We start from the raw sequence: 21,887 nt of genomic DNA, 5'->3' as shown, positions 1-21,887 counted from the left end.
TATCTTGCAGAATTGTTTAACAGAAATCATGTTCAGAATAGTGTAACAATTTTGAATTTGATTTAGTAAGTGGTTCTTAAAGGTGCTGAAAATCTGTTTAAACATTTAAAGTTGGAAAATATACAAATTCATATATATAATTTAGAAAATATAATATATATAAAAATTATAATATACCCCCGACGAACCCATGTACCCTGTTTCAAAAAGTGACATACCCGTCCCCATACCTGAACCCATGTTTCCTGGCAACATAGGTCGATTTTGACCATGTTTATTGGAAGTTGCTTTGAGAAACATACCCTGATGTTGGGGGCTGCACCACATGACATGGACATCCTTGGGCTCAGATGCCAGGTCAAGGGGCATCTATTCTGCTGCCAGATTGCCTGGGCCTTGCAACCAACCCTGTCCCTCTTTTGGCTTGCTGTTTGGCTGCAACAGAACATAGTGATGAATCAGGAACAGAACCCTTGTGGATAGTGCAATACTTTGTTAATCTTGCCAATAGATTGATATCCCATTGGCTCCATGTTTGGATTTTGATATGTCAGCTGATAAGTTTTCTGACTATTATCACCAATGAAAAAGAAACTCTGTGGAAACACAATTGCCATAGTTACACCACCAGCAAAATGTCACCAAATCCTGAACCACATGTAAAGTTCACCTGTTCTGATAAGAATTTGTGAACATTCTCCAACACTTGTTATTACCAACATGAATTCTTCCAATGGTAAATCTGGGAAATATTAGCTGAATATGCTTGGTGAGTGTAAATGATGGTTACAATGAGTGGTTATTGTGTGCAAAAAGGACTTAGATGGCATCCAACTTATAGAGATATGAGAACTATGAGAAAAGTAGTGGAAGGAATCTTTATTGGGACAAAGATGATTATTTGCTTCACACATCATGACAAACGCATGCACATTTTCTCTATCAACCAAGTTGAATTTTGAGTTCCAATGGATCTGCTATAAACATGCAAATGGATAAATAGGTTGGCAATCGTCCTTTTCCCAATATTTTCAATGAACAGTAGATCTGGAAGAGTTATTTGTTGCAAGTAATTTATATTATGACATTCCATTTGCAGATACCCTTAGTTTGTCCCCCAGGCTTTCAATATATTTTTATAAGGAAAACTTCCTGGGATCCCCCCTCTTCCCTGGAATATCTGGAAGGAGGGTGGCTCAACCACCAGCTACATAGCGGTTGGTAACCCTGAGGAACTCTTGAGATTGAACATGTGACCTATGGCTGCCCTGCTGGTACCATGCCTTGGATAGATGGTTCAACTGATTGTACATTGTAGAGTTGAAAACATGCCATGACAAAAGTTTATTTGGGCTTTTCCAAACATCCTGGATATCATGACATCGTATGTACAACCAAACACTTCATTCTCAATCTTTGCACAGCTCAGAAAATGAGCTGTTTTACCTTGTGTGCGAGCAAAACTTGCTGCCTGCACGTCTGAATCTCCGGCAGTGAGTTTGACTTGCAAGCGCTTGTTAGCCTGAACTCTGACTGGCAATTAAATGCTAAGTTTTTTTTTTAAATTGTTTGGTGAGATTGACTCATGAGTCTGAACTACGTACTTGTTTAATGCCATTATAAAAATCAAACAGAAAATATCCATTCTACTCAGATTCTTGTCAGGATTTTTCTGCATGCTGTCTTTCGTGTTTTTTTCCAGTGACATGTAAACCTATGAAAGAGGAGCAAAGCTAGCAGATTTTTAAGAAAAACAGAAAGAAAGCAGTGGCATATTCACAGTTTACACACAGCCACACACTTCACAATACAATTTATGTATATTGCAGCTCTGCTAAACCCTAATACATTAAGCAAGATATTTCCCCGGGTTTTCTTGAGTTCAAGTTGAACTGTTATTCTCTGGCCTTGCTGAGCTTTTTGCCCAGCCAAGTTTTGGATCATCTAGTCCGGAAAAGCATATTGGTTCTTGCTTATTGGAATGACCATCATGTACCTATACTAATTTTTTCACAATTTGGCATATAATAAAGAGTGTCAGTGACACAAGATTTTTCCAAAATGAAAATGATTGTGCTTTTGTTTGATCAAATTTTCATGGCTAAGCTGAAGGTTTGGGCAATCTGGTTGTAAGGTTTGATAATTCTTCATATGCTTACTCACGAGAGTCCCTCGAGAACTCTCCTTGATGTCATGTTTCATATTTTATTCTTTATACACCACCTTCACATTTTCTAAGATTTTCCACAATGACGGTTGTCTCAGGACCCAACACAGTAACCACTCCAGCGGTTTCGGGGCACCCTTCCGGGCCTCCCCAAACTCACATGACAGGAAATCCTGCATCATCTGGACAGCTGGTAAGGATGGGTTTGATGTTTTGAATCACATTAAAGCTGATTTTGTTTCTACTGATATCATGACATCTGAATTCTTGTTTATGACTTTTCTAAACGTATTTGCAGCCACCTCGTCCACCTGGCATGGTGTCTTCAGGACCTCAAAACTTTGGACCTCCGCTGCCAATGCAAGTATGATATGTGGCTTATTGATGTTTTCTTTTATATATGTGCCATACTGATTAGTGTTGATTTGGACATTTGCATGTAATTTCTATTTAATGAGGCATTTGACAAATAAATTGATGAGTGAATGCAGTTTAGATCTGGAGCACCACCACAAACAGGTCAACAATTTATGCCCCCAAGTAGCCAACAGTTTCGGCCTATGGCTCAAGCTATACCACCACCAAACATTGGAACTGCTCCATCTGTTCAGCCACAGCCTGTGCAGTATCCTCCACAAATGCAACATTTGCCTCCACGTCCAGGGCAACAACAACAAGCTCCGCCTTCATCTCAGGCTCCTTCTATGACGTATCTTCAGCAACCAAGGCCAATGACAAGCGGGGCTCCTCCATCTCAGCAGCCTCAGCAATCTCAACAGCCTCTTAGTATGCCACCTCCAACTGGTTTAGGTGGCATGGCAATGCCACCGTCATCATCCTATACGGTACCATCAACTTTTATTTGTATAAGATTTATGATAGCATATCAATGCATTTTCTTTCGAACAATGTTTGCAGGAAGTATGCTTTTTAATATTGTCTTGACTCTTGTATTTTCTGTTCTGCAGTTTGCTCCATCTACCTATGGTCAGTCACAGAATTCATACGGTGTTAATCCACAATATCAAGCTGTTTCTCAGCCTCAACACATGCCATTGGTGCATTCTGGAACTCAGCAGTGGGGATCTGCAAATCAAAATAGCGTCCCTGCATCTCAAGGGATGCAGACTGCGCAACAATCCGCTGTTGGTTTTGCTTCAGCTCCTGTAAGATTTTGAAGCATATTCAATTTATTTCAAGGGTTTTATTGTAGATATCTTCCAAAACAACTAGGTTTTCTAAATTCGGTAACATGGAGCTGCTATAATTACTGTATTTGTAGTCATATGAGTGAAAGATTTTTTAACTGACTTGACATTTCTTCTCTATTTTAAAGGGAGCTGTTGTACAACCTGGTAATTCCAACTTACAAAGTTCTTCAGATTGGCAAGAACATACTACCACTGATGGAAGAAGGTATGAGCATTGGTAATTCAAAGGGGTATAATTTGTTTTTATTTGTCACTATCTTAGAAGTGACAGAACAGGGTTGATCTCATCAGTAGCAAGATGACGGATGCATGTAGTTGTGATCTTGTGGTGCTGCCCATTGCTTACATGTTCAATTCCTATTTAGTTAATACATTCAACAGAAATACTACAAGCATTAAAATCATTTATACTAGGAAGAAATTTAATTTGTACATTCCAATACCTACTAATTCTAGGTTTTACAATATCTGAATTGAAATGGCACTTCTGAGTGAATTGCAATCTTCTGATGTTGTGTAGATATTATTTTAACAAGAAGACAAGGCAGTCAAGTTGGGAGAAGCCTTTAGAATTGATGACACCAATTGAGGTGAGATAACACTGGATTTCTCTCTGTATGCTTCGGTTAGTTATTTTAATATATGAAGCCATTCTTAGAGATTCAGTATATATAAAGATTCTTGACATTTCTAGAAGCAATCTCTTCTCTTCATGATAAATTCTATGGAGAATAGTTGACTTACTATGTTTCAGGTGGATTTTGGATTTTGTTTGCATCAAATTTGTTGCTATTGACATAAAGACGGGAGAAGTTTTGCTGTTTTTTCCAGCTAATCATGAGGTCCAAAGTTACATTAGTGCTGCTTGAAGTACATGGCTGACTGTGCACATAATTCTTGATTAGTTTACATAAATTCAGAAATTTAAAATGAAATATTAATTCCTCTCAATGATTGTTTCGTGGATGGAAGTTTTGTACGAAGTAACTCTTCCAAGTTTCAATGCTCAGGTCGTGCTTGAGCTGGTATGAATAAGCTATGATAATTTAACTGTGGGCCTTGTAATCCTGGATCCTCATCATGTCAGGCATGCAGATTCTTTTATTGGGTGAAAAAATAGAAATGTTCTGCTTGGGAACAATTCCTTTGTTCTTTTATTGGGTGAGAAAGTAGAAGTCTTCTTCTTTGGAGCAATTCCTTTGTTCTTTTATTGGGTGAGAAAGTAGAAGTCTTCTTTTTTGGAGCAATTCCATTGTTCTTGTGTTAATCAAATAATTATATTCTTATGTTGGTTTATGTGTGATGTATAGTAGATATTTATTACAACAAAGCTATTACTAGAGAGGAAAATCCCTATTGTGGGATTTTGTTCCACATAAATATTTATTCCATTCTACTCTGATTCTTTTAGATTTCTAACAGTTAACTCTTGTTCTACATTCCTGATGCAGCGGGCTGATGCATCCACTGTTTGGAAAGAATTTACAACTCCAGAGGGGCGAAAGTGAGTAAATATTATTATTTAATTAGATAATTGTTGATCTTATGTTTAGGTCAAATTGGTAGTTTTGCTGTATTTATCTAAAATCCCCAACTTCCCAAATCTTTTGTTTACACAGGTACTATTACAACAAGGTCACGAAACAATCCAAGTGGACTATTCCTGATGAACTGAAGGTTTGTACTATATCTTATTTTTCTTTGAGAAGGTTGATGCCTTTTTGTTCTTTCAATTTTTAGTAATCTGTTTTAGTAAGTTCTTTTGTGGGATTTCCTCAGATCGCTCGAGAGCAAGCAGAAAAAGCAGCATCTTCAGTTGGAAACCCAGAAGGATCATTGTCCACGGTTGCATCACCTGTTCCAGTTGCTGTCACATCATCTCCTTCTAAAGCATCGCCAAATCTATCTGCTCCCAGCATATCTGTATCTACTACAGTGTTAGCATCAACAGGCCCTCCAACAGTTGCTGCACCAGTTATGCATCTTTTGCCCACAAACCCAGTTAATGTTATGGCTTCTTTGACACCAACTATTTCTGCATCTCCTGGAGCTGTCTCATCTGCCATGGCCACATCTGTTCTCATAACTTCTCCCGCAATAGGTGTTGTGCCATCAATCACTGCAGCTGCAGTACCGCTTGCTACTACTGCGCCATTAACACCAAATGCTGTGGTTCCCACAACTAATGCAGTGCCCACAAGTGTAGTGGAAACTGCAATTGCTGCAACAGTGTAAGTGTCAACTTATTCTTTGATATCAATTATATTCTATCAAAGAGATGGCAGGTTTAGTTGATTGCCTCTTACTTGTCCTCTGCCATTCACAGGTCAAATACTGATAAAGCAAATGGTGGAGATTTAAAGGAAGGAGGAACTGATGAAGCGTCTGCACAGGATTTGGAGGTAAAACTTACATCTGTAAATGTTAATCAGATTGTTGTCTAGTAATATCTTCACGAAAATTGTTCTCTCACCCGTTTCTATAAGTTCATTCGTAAGAGGGCTTGTCATTTGATCCGTTTTAACCTTGTTTTTAACATTCCTCTTAATTGCAGGAAGCTAAGAAAGCAATGCCTGTAACTGGAAAGATCAATGTAACTCCTCTATCAGAAGAGAAAGCGGTTGACGAGGAGCCTCTAATTTATGCCAATAAAATTGTATGTGAGCTTACCCATGACTTTTTTGATATGTGAATCGGCACTTGTTTTGTGGCAGCACCTTTTGGTGGCTCGACAACCCTGAAGGAATGAACCTGTGTATTTACCTGTCAACAACTGCAGTGTTGTCTGGTCTTGCACTACATCATGGTGATTGTTTACCTAGTTTATGAGCTGATTAGGTCTTGCTCTTTTCCAGGAGGCGAAGAATGCTTTTAAGGAACTTCTAGAATCTGCACATGTAGAAGCTGATTGGACATGGGAACAGGTACTGTTGTCATGTTCCTAATTGTCCCAAAATTTTCTTGTGTTCTTGTTCTCAACGAAAGTGAAATCTCTCTGTGTAGGCAATGCGTGTAATCATCAATGACAAGAGATATGGAGCCCTCAAAACCCTTGGAGAGCGTAAGCAAGCTTTCAATGAAGTATGAATTCACTTTTCCTTGTATCCTCGAGTCCTAGTGTCATGTACAGTATGATTGTTGGGTCAATGATTCTGTACTATCTTGCTGTTGTAGTATTTGGCACAGCGAAAAAAACATGAGGCTGAAGAACGGCGCATTCGGCAGAAGAGAGCAAGGGAAGATTTTGTAATTATGTTGGAGGTAACCTTGCATCTTTATTTGAAATAGTTTAAACTTGCTACATATCTGGAATATATTTATGAAAAGTTAAAATTAAACTGTTTTCTTGCTTATTATATCATCTACAACTGAATATTCAGTGATAAAAAATGTTTCCAGTAATAAAATTGATTTTTTTTTGTAACTTAATTGTAACAATTATATATTTCTTTCAGGAGTGTAAAGAACTTACATCAGCAACACGATGGAGGTATGGTCATTCATATCTTGACTGACTGTTTATGCCCTTGTGGAGTGTGGCTGCCCTTGTTGAGTTTGCATCTTAACTTTTTTTTTTTTTGTGCTTTCTATTAAATGCAATATAATTGAGAGTGCATTTACCTAACAGTTTTTACTTATTTTGAGCAGTAAGGCGGTCTCTCTCTTTGAAAACGATGCAAGGTTCCATGCTGTTGAGCGAGGAAGAGAAAGGGAGGAGCTCTTTGAGAGCTATCTGATTGAGTTGGAGAGGAAGGTTTGCACATACTTACATTGTTATGAGTCAAGACATTTTTTCAGTTAGCTAGTTAAATGGGTGGGTGGGTGGCTGAATTTTGTATACATATGTCTGAATAGCAACTTTATTTCAAAATTCATGAATGAATATTATATATATTTATTTGTAAAAATTTAGGTAGTAGTACATAGCTAACTGCTAGAATTGTTGGGTTGCATGATGATGTAAAGTGGCATAATGTTGATGAAGATCTCTTTCCAACATAGGCAAGTGTAGTCCACATTATACCTAGCCCCAATCTGGGGTGCACCCACAATTCATTCATTTACACCTTCAATTTTTCTACAGATTATATTGTAGAAAGTCACAAATTGTGCAATACATTGTTATTTTTAGTATATTTGGCTTCCTAGTACAGGTATGTTTTTGTCTCCTGCACCAACAAGATTTTCCAAGATTTATGGTTTACACTACAATGAAGAACTCTAAACAAATATAAATTCTGAAAACAGTACCTTGATTCCCAATGTGTGCATGTCAGTTCCTTTCGCCAGTGGATGCTGTTATTCCATCCAACTCCTTCAGTATGAAATGCTTGTGTTTACTGGATATGTGGTTCTGGGCTATTTTTGTCAGATCTTTGATTTTGCTGTGAGATGCCTATTGTGTGCTGTTTGTATGTGCTGTTTGTATGTGCTGTTTGTATTGATTTTGCTGTGAGTTGCCTTGCCTACCAGAGCCTGTCAGATTCTATGCAACTCTATATTATCCTTAAACCTTATTTATCTAGGATTTTAATGATGGATGCTTCCGATCAACATGTGCAAGCGACCTATTTCCCAATAAGGGAATTTATTGCATTGAGGTAAGAAGGTTACACAATTCTTGGAAGCAATCCTTTGGCTTAGTTGCCATGAGATGGGGAGTGGACTCAAGCTTTGCACCTAGCTCCAACTGTATGAAATATCCTGCTTCTGTGGGTGAGAGTTGTAATGAAGGGTGAGCATGTCTTTTGGGGGATTCGATTCTTGGTGGGGGGATGACAATGGCCCACTTTACCAACCACCCAAGCAATTGTTCACAAAAACCTTATCTATAAATGTGACGACATGCAACTTTATTTCATTAGTCTTTTATTATCTGATACTACCACTTAATTTATAGTATTGTAGAAGCTCTCAAAACTAAATAACAGCATTTCAATGTGTATTGTTCCTTTAATCTGTATATATATATATATATATTGGAGACATGTATTTCCAAATCTTTGATTGCTAATATATATCTAGGATGTTTCTGTTGCACCCAAGCTGCACTAGCTTTTTTTATTTTGATTTAAATATATTTTGTCTGAATGTATGAACATATTTTTGGACATCAGGAGCGGGACAAGGCACGAGAAGAGCGGAAAAGGAATCTCGTTGAATATAGGGCATATTTAGAGTCTTGTGATTTCATAAAGGTATGCACCTTGTGTATGTTTTGGTGAAGTGTGATTTATTGTGCTTTTAAGTTAAAACGTTTAAGAATGAAGGTTTTGGTTTTTCCTTGCAGGCTAATACTCAATGGAGAAAAGTACAAGATCGTCTAGAAGATGATGAGAGATGCTCGCGGTTGGATAAGATAGATCGATTGGAAATTTTCCAGGTGGCTGTGAACCCTTAATTTAATTTTTTATTGTCAATTTGTGTTTCTTGCTATAACCTTTGTTGATGGTTTGATACTGGTAGGAGTATATCCGTGATTTGGAGAAAGAAGAAGAAGAAGAAAGGAGGATTCAAAAGGCAAGTCCAAAACTAGGGCATTTATTTTCTGTCTTCTATTTTATGGTTTTGTTCTGCAATATATATTTTTTAGATTAGTGACAGAAAGGCTTTTATAATATAGGAACAATTACGACGTAAGGAGCGTAAGAACCGGGATGAATTTCGAAAGTTAATGGAGGAACACAGGGCATCTGGTATTCTTACAGCCAAGACTCACTGGCGTGATTACTGTGGCAAGGTATGAGATGCTGTTACGTCGTTTAAAGGCTTTTAGAATATGCAGATGTGGCTTGGCATTGTTCACATCAGCACTGTTTTTTTAGTCTTCTTATCCATATCACTTCAAATAATGCTGAAAGAAATTTTCATTCCATTTGTTGTAGGTTAAGGATTACCCGGCCTATTTGGCTGTTGCATCAAACACATCGGGTTCAACGCCTAAAGAATTGTTTGAAGATGTTGCAGAAGAGCTAGAGAAGCAGGTATTGAACCATGAAACAAACATTGTTTTAATTATGGAATTTAATAACAGATTTAATTATATTTACCATCAGGCCAGCTAATTATATTTATAAGGTTGTTACATGTTAAGGATACATTTTATTTAAATTTGACTTTGATTTAAAATATTTGTGGCAGTATCACGATGACAAAGCAAGGATAAAAGATGCCATGAAGGCTGGAAAGGTATATAATTTGGGCTTATAATATAATAAGTGGAGTGCTGAGGTACAATTTTCTAATATCCCAATGTTGTTGTTTCAGTTCACAATAACATCAGCATGGACTTTTGACAAATTCAAAGCTTCTATTGCTGAAGCATGTGATTTGGCTGCTGTATCTGAATCAAACCTTAAGGTTAGTAATAGTTATATCTCCAACTATAAATTCGAAAGACGGAAGATATTTGTTACCTGAAATACTGTTATGTGAAGACAGCTTCTTAGCCCAAGGGGTTAGCTCAACCGGTTGCTGGGCCATTTCTGTGCCAGCAGGTGCCTGGTTTGAATCCCCTAAGGCACACTTGTCTAAACTAATGGGTTTACCATGCCAACCTAAAATGTTTGGAAGCATCCCTTGGATTTATCTGCAAGGTTTTCCTTGAAAAAAATGTTGTCAAAATGGTAAAAGTCTGCAAGTTTTAGGACTTTATTTTGTATTTATTGCATTCAATATCTTTATTGCAGCTTGTGTTTGAAGAAGTGATGGAAAGGACAAGGGAAAAGGAGGAGAAGGAAGCAAAGAAAAGGCAAAGACTTGCAGATGAGTTTACAGATTTACTCTATTCTGTAAAGGTGAATTTCAATCATTTTCACATGAAGAGTTGTTTTCCCCAAGTTCCTAATTTTGATTATATTTCCAAGTACCACACATTTTTTGTTCACTTTTATTTTATAGTGCCACATTCTATTTTGCATTGGCATCTTATTGTTGGCTAGAGATTTGGTTACTTCTTGTTAGTTGAATATGTTGTCTCCTTTCAGGAAATAACTGCTTCCTCAAGATGGGAAGATTGCAAGTCTTTGCTTGAAGAGGCTCCTGAATACAGGTAAATACTAAGAACATTATGCACAGGAGTTATTGTGTTTAACGACAGGAGTATTTTTGTTTAACGACTAGACTGTAGTACTTTCCTCTATTTCCATTGCTGGGTAATTTTTTGGGTGTAAAAATTCAGATCCATTAATGATGAGGGCTTCCAAAGGGAGATATTTGATGAGTACATTGTGCACCTTCAAGAAAAGTTGAAGGAGAAAGAACGCAAGCGAGAGGAGGAAAAGGTTCGTAAATTCCATCTATATTGCTAATTGATAATAAGCAATTGCTTCTTTTTTCCAGATTGTGCGCTATTTCTTATTGTATTTTACAGTTTGGCAATGACCCATTTTTAGTACACATCACATTTTAGATTATATTGGCAATTTGGCATAATTGTTGAACTGAGACAACACTATCCTTTAATAGGGACTATTGGACTTCAAACCTACAAACACTATTTGCAAGAGAGCATGTGTCCGTTATTTATTACAAGACTTCCTCACTATCTGATGAGCCTTTATATAATCAATGAGGCATTACCATAGATGCATTTGAAGCCTGTAGAAAGGCCCATGTGCTAACCCTTGGTCACCTGAAAGATTTGGGGTCAACGTTTACGCATGATCATTTTTTCTTAATTGAGTTTAGGCTTCTGTGATCCATATCAATATTATAATTTTTTTTTGGAAGCAATCAGACCAAGCAGTGTGGTTATGAGTGTAACTTGACATATCTTCTGCGAGTGTTGCAATATTAGGTTATGGGTGAGTAAAGCGGTTGAGTATGCATTTATCCAATACATTATATCCTTGTACCTAAATTCTGGCAGTGCATACACTCATTTGGACGAGGGAAAGACATTTCATAGAAGCATACACTCATTTGGATGAGGGAAAGACATTTCGTAGAACCAATGCATAGGAGTGGGTGAGATGCTACCATCCTTCCTTTATTCATTGGTGGAAGCCTTAATAGAAATAAGAATGATCAACAAGTGCCTCCTTTTTATGGATGATAAAGTCCAGGAAGTGACAAATTAGTAATAAGGTCTGGTGTGGAGTTTTATATAAATAAGGGTGTGGAGTGCAGTAAGCTTAAATAACAAGGGGATGAATGTAAACTAAATGCATAGTTTTCCATATTATTTAACTTGTTTCTGTGAATGTAATCATTATTGCATTATAAAAGTAGTGAGGTAGAAAATCTTTGAGATCCTAGTAGTCAGCAACCCCCTTATGTGGCTGTGGTAGCTTGCAAGGTGAAACATGTCACATGTTTGAGATTTGACACTTGGTTGGTGCAATAGCAGATCTCCACTTTCATTCAATTGATTATGCTCTCATGGCACCCACAATCAATATAAATTGTAACCTTGTTAAATCTGCCAATGTCCTTTAATACTCTGTCTATTCAATATCTTAGTATTCAAAACAACGGGTTCATTTGCTGGAGGTGATGAACCAATTGAAAAACCTGGCTATGCTCTAGTTTTTGTTAAATTTGGAAACTAGGGCCAAATTCCACTTTGGTCTGCTCCTGTTAATTTTAGGTATGTTCTATGCTTAGAGCAATTTATTTCAATTTTCCTAGTTAGCTCAACTTCTTTTCCAGATTAGCAATCATATCAGCATAATAGTAAATTGCAGATAGAACATAAACATAAATCGCAAGAGACAAGCCAAGACAAGAGGACACAAGATGTAGCGCTAGCCATGGACAAACCCCAATGTGGGGAAACCCTTGATCAATTCTTCTTATATGTTCTTCAACAGTTCAGCAGAGAGAGAGAGATAGGACATATACATCAGAAGTCAATACTTTGACTTGACAAGATAAGAGCATAGATCTTCTCTAAGATGTCTCATGAGGAAGCTGATATGGACTCAGGTGATTCCATCACCTTGCTATACCTATCATAGTGCTGCACCATGCTGTGCCATCGTACCATGTCCATCATCACTGAGCTGCACCATGTTGCACCACTGCTGAGCTGTACCTCATCATGCTGTACCCAACATGCTGCTCTTCATCATCATGCTGAACACATCATGCTGTTGCATCATATCATCATGCTACACCTCCTTGTGCTGCATCTTCAAACTGTACCTAACTGTGCCCATCTTGCTGCACTTTGTTACCGAGCACACAACATGTTGCACTACACTTCTTTATGATGCCTATCATGCTGTAGCAGCGCTCCATATCATGCTGCTCCAACACTGTCACATCTTATCGTTTGCTGCATAGTTCACTGTTAAGAGGATTCTCTATATGCTGCACTCGAAGTCATTCTAATACTAGGTGGGCAGCCTTCATGTTAAGACAGTCCTACCTATCCTCACATAGCAACATCAAATTTGCTGCTCAAACCTTGTGCCTATCACTGTTAGTGGCTGTTTGATTAGGGCATATGGCTGTAGCCTTCGATTCTCCAACATACTTCCAAACAACGTTTGAAGGACTGCGACATACCTTCACAAAACACCACCCTAGCTGTGTTGCTGCCTTAGGGCATATGAGAACCCTTTTCTGCCCTACGCAAGCCTAGCTGTGGTGCTATGGCCTGTGGCCTAGCACAACAACATTCGGTCCTTAAAACATGACACATTCATCATGTGTTTAGTCCATAAGCTCGGCCTAACAACTAGCTAAGATGAATGTGTTTTAGGTTTGCCTTTAACTATGTATAGAAGTTGCTTTTGCCATGATGATACTTGCGGCTAGGGCACATTTTGCATCAGCTGTAACCCTTCCTTAGATCTGCGACTAGGCCACATTTAAGGCCTCCTCATGATAGCGGATTAGGGCATCCTTTAGGCAACATATTAGGGTAGGTTAGGGAAGCGTATAGGAGCATGTTTAGGTTGTGAAGGAGCCTCTTTATTGCGGCCAGATCTCCTCTCTTGGACTGCGGCTAGACCACCCTCTTTAGGACTGTAGTCAGGGCATCATCTTCTAGGACTGCGTTTAGGACATCATCCTCTAGGATTGCGTTTTCCCTTAGAGATTCTTCTTTCCACTAAAACCCAAAACAAGTGGAGAAGAAGAAATCTCAAGAGAGTTGTGTCCAAATGACTTGCAAGACACTTGTATTTATACTAAAACGTGGAGCACAAGTGGGGGCAGTTTAGTTGCTGGCCGACCTTGACGAATTGTCCCATAATAAAAATAAATTCATATCTCCATGAATACTTATCGGAATCAGATGATCTTTAGATCAATCCTACACTTCTCGATGAGAGGAGTCCAAGAAAAATATCAGCTGCCATAAATAAGATGACCCACATGGAGTTTGGCCCTAGTTGCCAATTTTAACACTCCTTCTCAACTTGGGAGAACTCCATCTGCTAATCCATCTGTTAGACTGTACTATATCTGCGATCAGTGCCAAACCATGAAGAAGAAGAATTGATCGAGAATGTCTCATACCATTCTCTACTGACTCGAAGTCAGTCCCATATGAAGAGAATGTGTCATACCACTCTTACTGATCTCAAATCAGTTCCAAAAGAGAGTGAGTTATATCATGCTTACTAACCCGAAGGCAGTTTCATTGATCGCATATCGATGTCACAAGAGAGTGTCTCAAACCACTCATACTAACCCGAAGTCAATTTCATTGATCCCAGATCAATATCATGAGAGATTGTCTCAAACCACTCATACTGACCCGAATTCAGTTTCATTGATCCAAGATCAATATCGTGAGTGTCTCAAAGCCGCAGTCAGTTTCATTGATCCCAGATCAATATCATCCTAGCATAGGGAGTATGGTAGTAACACGATGCATCCATCAGTACTACTATGGTCCCTATCCTCATTTCCCTGCTCATTGGTCAGATGAGAAGTACTTCCCATGAGTCCCAAACTGCATGGGTAGGATGTCTCAGCAAGAGAAGGATGAACCACTCATCCTGCCTACATGTCGCAAGGGGTATCCTACGGGAAGGCTAAACCACTCACCCTGTACGCAACAAGTCACTAGGGTAAGGTTGAACCACTCACCCTATGATTGTGTCTTGACAGGGGAAGGATAACCACTCATCCTGCCTACATAGCAAACCACTAGGGGAAGGCTGGACCACTCACCCTATGGTTGCTCATCGCTCCACGATGTACCCCCAAGCCCCTTAGAGCTCCTAGAGCTTAATGTCCATATCATATAAGACCCTTAGGAGAGAGTCTCTCCACAACTCCTAGTTGTTCTCAGAAAGTCACAAAGGTTCCAGTATGAGAGGTCTATCATCCACAACCTTCAAGCAAAGGTTTGGATCGACTTCACTCCTAGTGAATCTTAGCTTCATCAGACAACTATCAATCCTCTCATGTCAAGCTTCCTTCAACCTGCATACATGAGATTCTTGATCATGAATCTCAAACCCCTCGGGTTGTTCCGAACCTATGGACCTATTACATGAGGGAAATGGTCCCTTTGTATGATTTTCCTTCGGAACATCTTGGACATATACGTTCATGCTCTTCTTGAATTCAGGTATCCCTGTCACCATTTGACACACATTGGGTAGGGTCACATGATAAGCAGATGTTTGGTGCTATAGAAGAGATGTGTCAACTAACATGGTCTCCAATGGACTTCTTGCAACTTAATACAAATTGCCAATCCTGAAGTCAAGGATAAAAGCATCTTTGAAAATTCTATTTTCAAACATGTAGATTTCCATCAATGAATGCCACCCTGAAACCTTTGACTTCCATTGCCGAAATGGACACTAGGTTCATCTTGTGATCAGGTACATAAAGAGCTTTTTTAAAATAAATCGAGTTACCCTCATTCATTTGAGGGGTAACATTCCCTACACCCTTTCCAAGATAAGTGGCATTGACTCCAAATATAATCCCACGATTGTTGCCACCTCTACCAAATTAGAGAGAGCACCCTTCTATCTGATGAAGTGCCTTGAAGCACTACAATCAATAAGCCATATTCCCAAAGAGTTTGGAGGAGAGGGCCAATATAAGATAATGCTTCTTTATCTTATCAGAAACAACATTTGATTCTTCATACTTGTGGTTCCTTGCTTTCTTTGAAGAGTTGGTCATTTCCTTGATGAGTTGCATTACCTGTCATTCCTCTTATTAGTGAAGATGTCACTGGAATGATTTTTATCATCATCAAGTGATGTGTCCCTACCATTCAGACACTCCTTCGAATAATGGCAAAACATATTGCAAGCAAGGCATTTGCCTTTCCTTCCACCCTTAGATCAAGACTTCCCATTGAAGTGATCTTTAGGTAGGTCATCAGAAGCTTTCGCTGCGCCATTCTGATAATATTCTCTCCTTCGACTTCACCCTTGGTGAATTTGAAGAGGGATGAGGAACCCATTGAGCCCTTTGTCCTTTCCCAACTGTCTTCGGTGATTGCTCTTTCACTCTTGCTTGGGCTTTGTCTTTACCTCAACTCTGATCCCATGGTAATTTTAGGTATGTTCTATGCTTAGAGCAATTTATTTCAATTTTCCGAGTTAGCTCAATATATTTTCCAGATTAGCAATCATATCAACATAATAGTAAATTGGAGATAGAACATAAACATAAATCGCAGAAGACAAGAGGACATAAGATGTGGCACTAGCCAGAGCGACAAACCCCAATGTGGGGAAACCCTTGATCAATTCTTCTTATATGTTCTTCAATAGTTCAATAGTACATATACATCAGAAGTCAATACTTTGATTTGACAAGATAAGAGCATAGATCTTCTCTAAGAAGATGTCTTATGAGGAAGCTGATATGGACTCAGGTGATTCCATCACCTTGCTATACCTATCATAGTGCTGCACCATGCTGCACCATCATACCATGTCCATCATCACTGAGCTGCACCATGCTGCACCACTGCTGAGCTGTACCTCATCATGCTGTACCCAACATGCTGCTCTTCATCATCATGCTGCACACATCATGCTGCTGCACCATATCATCATGTTGCACCTCCTTGTGCTGCATCTTCAAACTGTACCTTACTGTGCCCATCATGTTGCATCTCCTTTTATCACTGTGCTGCACTTTGATACCAAGCACATAACATCATTGTTTTAAAAAACGGCTGTTTCGATACCGAAACGACCGAGTTGATCCGAGCCGATACCCTCAGCCATGACTCGGCCTTTGAAACGGTACGTTTGGCCGAGTCATGGCTGACTCAGCCAACTCGGCCGAGTCATGGCTGACTCAGCCAACTCGGCCGTTTCCGTTATGACACGGCCGAGTCACAAAAAGCTAGCCTAGAACACGTTAAACAACGATTTAATATTCTTTTAATGGATTTTTAAGGTGATTTCTAATTGGTTTGGACTCCAAGGTGTTATATGAATCTGCTAAATGTCATTTGGGGTCCATTTCCCCCTCCCAAACCCTATTTAACACACTCAAATGCTCTCTACTATTGATATGCTATTCAAATTTCATGGTAATGTTAAATTCTTAAAGTAAAAGTGACATTCTCCTTAATCTTCATTTTCATCCTTTTACTTAAATTTTTAACATTACCATGAAATGACTCAGGATGTTTGAGAGTGGTTTCGGCCTCATTGGATTTCATATGGAGAAAGTAGAATTTTAGATTTCATTCAAAATCCAACAGACTTATTAGTTTTTCAGGATTTCAAGATTGGAAGATTGCAATGTTTCCATTGAATTTTGTCATGTATTAGGGTATGGAACTCGTATTTAATCAAGAGCACAAATCCCTCTATGTACCTTGATGTTAGTGACATTGGTTGTCGAACTCCTCTGGGATTCGCTCCCAAACCAGGAGCTTCTAAAAATGTCGCTCCCTCTCCCATTTTCGCTCCTGCTCCCAAGTAATACAAAGAAGAGAAACCGTTTGGATCAAAAACGGTTAAATGATCTAGTTTATGTCCAATACAACCTCCAGCTCAGACGAAACCATTCGCTGAACAAAAGACCTGATTCAGATCCCATTGTGTTGGAAGACATTGATCCAACACCAGATTGGGTAGTGGAGAGTTGTCCAGCAGAGTTTGATCTTGATGAGGATCTTGATTTAGATTTAGATATCGAGACATCAATTGAACTTGAACATGCTGTTCAGTTGAATGCAGATCCCAATCCACCAGCCTCAGTGTCACAGCCAGCAAGGACTCCAGTTGTAGGTGCTTCCTCTGCTCAGCCACGACAGAAGCGCAGCCGCATATCTACTCTATCTTAGCTTGCATCTGCTGCAGTTGCACAACCTGCTAGTGGTACCACTTCTACAACTGCAGTTGGAGATGATGATGATGAGGAGCCATGGACCACCTGTCTGACTCCGATGATGATCCAGACATTGATCGACATGATCTTGGCTCCTCTGGCAGTAGCTACTATCCAGTAGCTATAGTACTAGTACTGGAGTCTGGTCACAGTTTACTTTTGTTGTAGAGGCCATTTCTAGCCTCCTTGGTTATGTGTTTTTTGTTTTGAGTCTTTGATCATGTATGACAGTTGACTATGTATTGCCATTGGGTACCATTTTGATATAATGGATTGGTTCATGAGCCTACTTTGATCATATGTTGTCTTCCATCTATATTATAATGCTGTGTTTGGAAACATGAATGAAAATCTCTAAAATTATGTTTAAAATCTTTAAAATGATGTTTTTTTATAAAAAAAATAAATATTTAATGTATTTTTTACAACGACCGAGTCATTGAAATCGAGCCGGCTGAGTCATTACCGTTTCGGAGTCGGAGTCGGAGGCGATCCTCGGCCGAGTCGGAGTCGGAGTTGGAGTTTTAAAACTATGCATAACATGTTTCATTACGCTTCTTTATGATGCCTATCATGCTGTAGTAGCGTTCCACATCATGCACTAGAAGTCATTCTAGTACTAGGTAGGCAGCCTTAATGTTAAGACAATCCTACCTATCCTCACATAGCAACATCAAACTTGCTGCTCAAACCTTGCTTGCCTATCACTGTTAGTGGCCGTCTGATTAGGCATATGGCTGTAGCCTTTGATTCACCAACAGACTTCCAAACAGCCTTTGAAGGACTGCGACATACCTTAATAGAACCCCTCCCTAGTTGCGTTGCTGCCTTAGGGCATATGATAGCCCTTTGCTGCCCTAAGCAAGCCCAACTGTGGTGTTATGGCCTGCGGCCTAGCACAACAACATTCAATCCTTAAAACATGTCACAATCATCATGCTTTAAGCCCTCAAGCTCGGCCTAACAGTTAGCTAAGATGACTGTGTTTTAGGTTTGTGTTTAGCTATGTATAGAAGTCACTTTTGCTGTGATGATACCTGCGGCTAGGGCACATTTTGCATCAGCGGTGACCATTCCTTAGATCTGCGGCTAGGCCAGATTTAAGGCCTCCTCATGATAGTGGATTAAGGCATCCTTTAGGTAGCGGATTAGGGTAGGTTAGGGCAGCGTATAGGAGCAGGTTTAGGCTGTGAAGGAGCTTCTTTACTGCGGCCAGATCTCCTCTCTTGGACTGCGGCTAGACCACCCTCTGCAGCTAGGGCATCATCCTCTAGGACTGCGTTTAGGGCATCATCCTCTAGGACTGCGTTTTTCCCTTAGAGATTCTTCTTTCCACTAAAACCCAAAACAAGTGGAGAAGAAGAAATCTCAAGAGAGTTGTGTGTTCAAATGACTTGCAAGGCACTTGTATTTATACTAAAACGTGGAGCACAAGTGGGGGCGGTTTAATTGCTGGCCGACATTTGACGAATTGTCATATAACACAAATAAATTCATATCTGCATGAATACTTATCGGAATCGGATGATCTTTAGATCAATTCTACACTTTTCGATGAGAGGAGTCCAAAAGAAATATTAGCTTCCATAGGCATCCCTCATCCTCATTAGAGATCCATGCAAAAAGGAGTCCGTTCATCTCTTGGGCAAACACAACCTACAGAAGCAAGGAGGACATGTTGTTTGGATCTGTTCTTTGGCACATTGATCTCCCAAACGTCCGAGTTAGAAGCAGACAACCTGCCGCAGGCTTGAGGAAAATTATGGGTGATGTTTTGGCATGGTTTCTCTTTAAGTCCCTCCAAGTGCAGGCCACATTCCCTCTGTATAAAACGACAGATCAAGATGCTGGTTGAAAGGTATGTTGTGTGGTCTCCTTGTGCATAATTTGTATTCTGGTTTGGGCCGCAGGAAAGGCTACCTCAACAGCCAGTATGGAGGCACATATGGAAGGGATGCATGACCTTATCCGAGCTCTTTATCTCAGCTGCTATTAAGAAGAGTGGGCCACAATCTAAACATAAAGTTTAACCCTAGATCATGAGCAAATTCTTGTTGATGTGAGTACAAGACTGCTGTAGGGTGCCTTGAAGAGGAGCCACAGTACTAGATCACTGTTGAATGTTTTGGAAAGGACACCAAAGGGTGCAACTCACTGGAAGAAGGTTGCTAAGTCACGGATAAGAACTCTAACCAGTCAGTAATAAGAACTGTTTTGAACAATGAGTTACAAGTCTATTTATTGTACTCTCTCTCTGTTGAACATTTGATATTGATAATAAGAAGAATTGATCAAAGGTTTTCCCCATCTTGTGGTTTTTCCCTGGCTTGTGCCATATCCTTGTGTTCTTGGCTTGTCTTTTGCATTTAGCATTAATGTTCTTTCATCAGTTACTGTCATATCTTAATGGTGAATGTGATTATTAATTAATGAAGTTAATTATGGGCTAATGAAGTAACTGTCTTAAGCACACGCCCAAGAGGTAAGAGCAATCTCAAAAGGTTTATTGACAGTTCTGAGCCTAATGCGAGTTCGATGGATTTCTGCCTAAGAAAAAAAATGCAAGTTTATTATGGTCATATCTCTGAGGAAAAGATGCGAGTTTCAGTAAAGAATTAAGGCGAGTTTCTATGGTAGTCCGAGCTACCTCTCCATATTCTTCTTCTTCAGGGAGTTGGTTCAAATTGGTTATGTTCTGAGATACTAACTGTATGGTGATACTTTCGTTGACTGTGATACGATAACAGTCATGCGAGTTCCTTGAACCGAAAACTTGATATGAGTTTCTTGGCTAAGCAGTGGTGCGAGAAACCCTCTTCTATTTGAACTATGATGCTATCAGTGATACCAATTAAAGATGACTGTGAAATTGGAGAGGCTGTTGTCTATCAATTCTGTGTCGTCGCATAGATCAAATAAGTGGTGTCGCGACATCGAGTAAACCCCCTTCGTTGTTGGTTCCGCCTGCAGGTCGACTGAAGTTATCGTCTCCTTTGCTGTCCTTCTCTAGGCGCAACAAGGGTTGCCTTGCAATGACAAAGATGAGTGTGGAGGTCCATTTATTTTTCTCTCTTTCTACGTCTGTGATCTGACATTTTATTTGGATGTTTCTATGGGGTCATAATGCTGAAATTTAAACTGTGGTAGCCTCGTGCATGGCTCTCATCATGACGCTTGGAAATCGGGAGTAGTGAGTCACAAATTGATTTCATTGTTCTATTGTCTCACTATCTTGCTCTCGCATTGTTAGTTACAGGACTCGCTTCAGTTACGAGTCTCGCACCATTTGACCATCTGATACCATATACATAGAGACCACCTCTATGTGCCATGCCTAACCATGCGATGTACAGAGACGCTTTGTCGGTATGAACGATGACTGTATATGCGTTGAGCCAAAACTGTTTGCGATGACGACACAAAGAGAATGTGATGCCCATGATGGAACCAGAGCCTTGGTACATTTGTCGGGACTGTAAATATATATGCGATGACATGGCCATATGGATCATACAAAGCCCTCATGAATTAGCGAGCCATTGAATCATCGAATCAGAGTATTACCTAACCCATCGAATTTGAGCCATCACATCCATACATTATACAGAGGATAAACAGGTCAGCTGAATTTGATGAGTTCACAGATCGGAGATGTAAACCACAGGACTGTGGTGTGATCTAAGAATATCCGAGCCATAGAAAAGAATAGGAGCGAGATTCACTGAGATAGATTGATCCGTAACAAACATTAAAAAAAACAGGTCTAAGTCAAATATGCGAGTCACCGTGATATCATGTGAACTTATGTGTTTTGAATGAAGGAATATGGATGCTTATATATATAGATATAGATTCGTGTGATATGGTGCCTCTTGTAGGCAAACTGACACGATATGGAAAAATATCTTCATACTATTTTGTAAAGGATTTGTCTCTATTTACAAGGTTGCAGGAAAGTGTTGCTATAGCTATATTTAGAAGAAGATTTGAGAGGGCCAAGAGGACTAGTTCTTGCCGCAGTCATGTTTTCGTGTTTTGTTCTGGGCCACAGAGAAAGGGCTGTCGTTACAGCAGCTTGAAAGGTCTGGTTTGAGGACCAGCTTAAATCCTCTGCCCTGGTCACAGTCATCTTGAGGAACAATGCAGTTAGATCAGCTATGGATTATTGATCAAACTGATAATGGGCAGAGGCCAGACCCATTTCCCAAGACAATGACTTAAAAGGAATC

The 21,887-nt window shown here is 39.5% G+C and overlaps 1 protein-coding gene across 6 annotated transcripts in view; it reads left to right on the top strand.

The window, feature by feature from the left end:
- Positions 1 to 21,887, top strand: part of PRP40A (pre-mRNA-processing protein 40A) — a 39,049-nt gene that overhangs the window by 4,016 nt on the left and 13,146 nt on the right. For all 6 annotated transcript variants that reach the window (XR_016247695.1, XM_089377293.1, XM_089377292.1 and 3 more), the window contains exons 2-27: positions 2,266 to 2,360; positions 2,466 to 2,531; positions 2,659 to 3,012; positions 3,136 to 3,333; positions 3,504 to 3,583; positions 3,899 to 3,968; positions 4,830 to 4,882; positions 4,998 to 5,055; positions 5,158 to 5,609; positions 5,705 to 5,780; positions 5,933 to 6,034; positions 6,234 to 6,302; positions 6,382 to 6,459; positions 6,553 to 6,639; positions 6,834 to 6,868; positions 7,027 to 7,132; positions 8,496 to 8,576; positions 8,669 to 8,761; positions 8,845 to 8,898; positions 9,002 to 9,118; positions 9,264 to 9,362; positions 9,520 to 9,567; positions 9,646 to 9,738; positions 10,068 to 10,175; positions 10,365 to 10,429; positions 10,559 to 10,661. Coding sequence is in view for 5 of the 6 variants with exons in the window: in XM_089377293.1 (XP_089233419.1) it covers positions 2,266 to 2,360; positions 2,466 to 2,531; positions 2,659 to 3,012; positions 3,136 to 3,333; positions 3,504 to 3,583; positions 3,899 to 3,968; positions 4,830 to 4,882; positions 4,998 to 5,055; positions 5,158 to 5,609; positions 5,705 to 5,780; positions 5,933 to 6,034; positions 6,234 to 6,302; positions 6,382 to 6,459; positions 6,553 to 6,639; positions 6,834 to 6,868; positions 7,027 to 7,132; positions 8,496 to 8,576; positions 8,669 to 8,761; positions 8,845 to 8,898; positions 9,002 to 9,118; positions 9,264 to 9,362; positions 9,520 to 9,567; positions 9,646 to 9,738; positions 10,068 to 10,175; positions 10,365 to 10,429; positions 10,559 to 10,661 (2,840 nt within the window). In the remaining variant the exon portion in view is untranslated. The remainder of the gene's footprint in view (positions 1 to 2,265; positions 2,361 to 2,465; positions 2,532 to 2,658; positions 3,013 to 3,135; positions 3,334 to 3,503; positions 3,584 to 3,898; positions 3,969 to 4,829; positions 4,883 to 4,997; positions 5,056 to 5,157; positions 5,610 to 5,704; positions 5,781 to 5,932; positions 6,035 to 6,233; positions 6,303 to 6,381; positions 6,460 to 6,552; positions 6,640 to 6,833; positions 6,869 to 7,026; positions 7,133 to 8,495; positions 8,577 to 8,668; positions 8,762 to 8,844; positions 8,899 to 9,001; positions 9,119 to 9,263; positions 9,363 to 9,519; positions 9,568 to 9,645; positions 9,739 to 10,067; positions 10,176 to 10,364; positions 10,430 to 10,558; positions 10,662 to 21,887) is intronic.

This window comes from Pinus tabuliformis, chromosome J, assembly GCF_031772625.1.
Source record: "Pinus tabuliformis cultivar Carrire ecotype Pingquan chromosome J, CPIR1, whole genome shotgun sequence".
NCBI classification, from domain to species: Eukaryota; Viridiplantae; Streptophyta; class Pinopsida; order Pinales; family Pinaceae; genus Pinus; species Pinus tabuliformis.
Note: the sequence above shows the minus strand (reverse complement) of the source record. Positions and strands in the feature narration are given on the sequence as shown.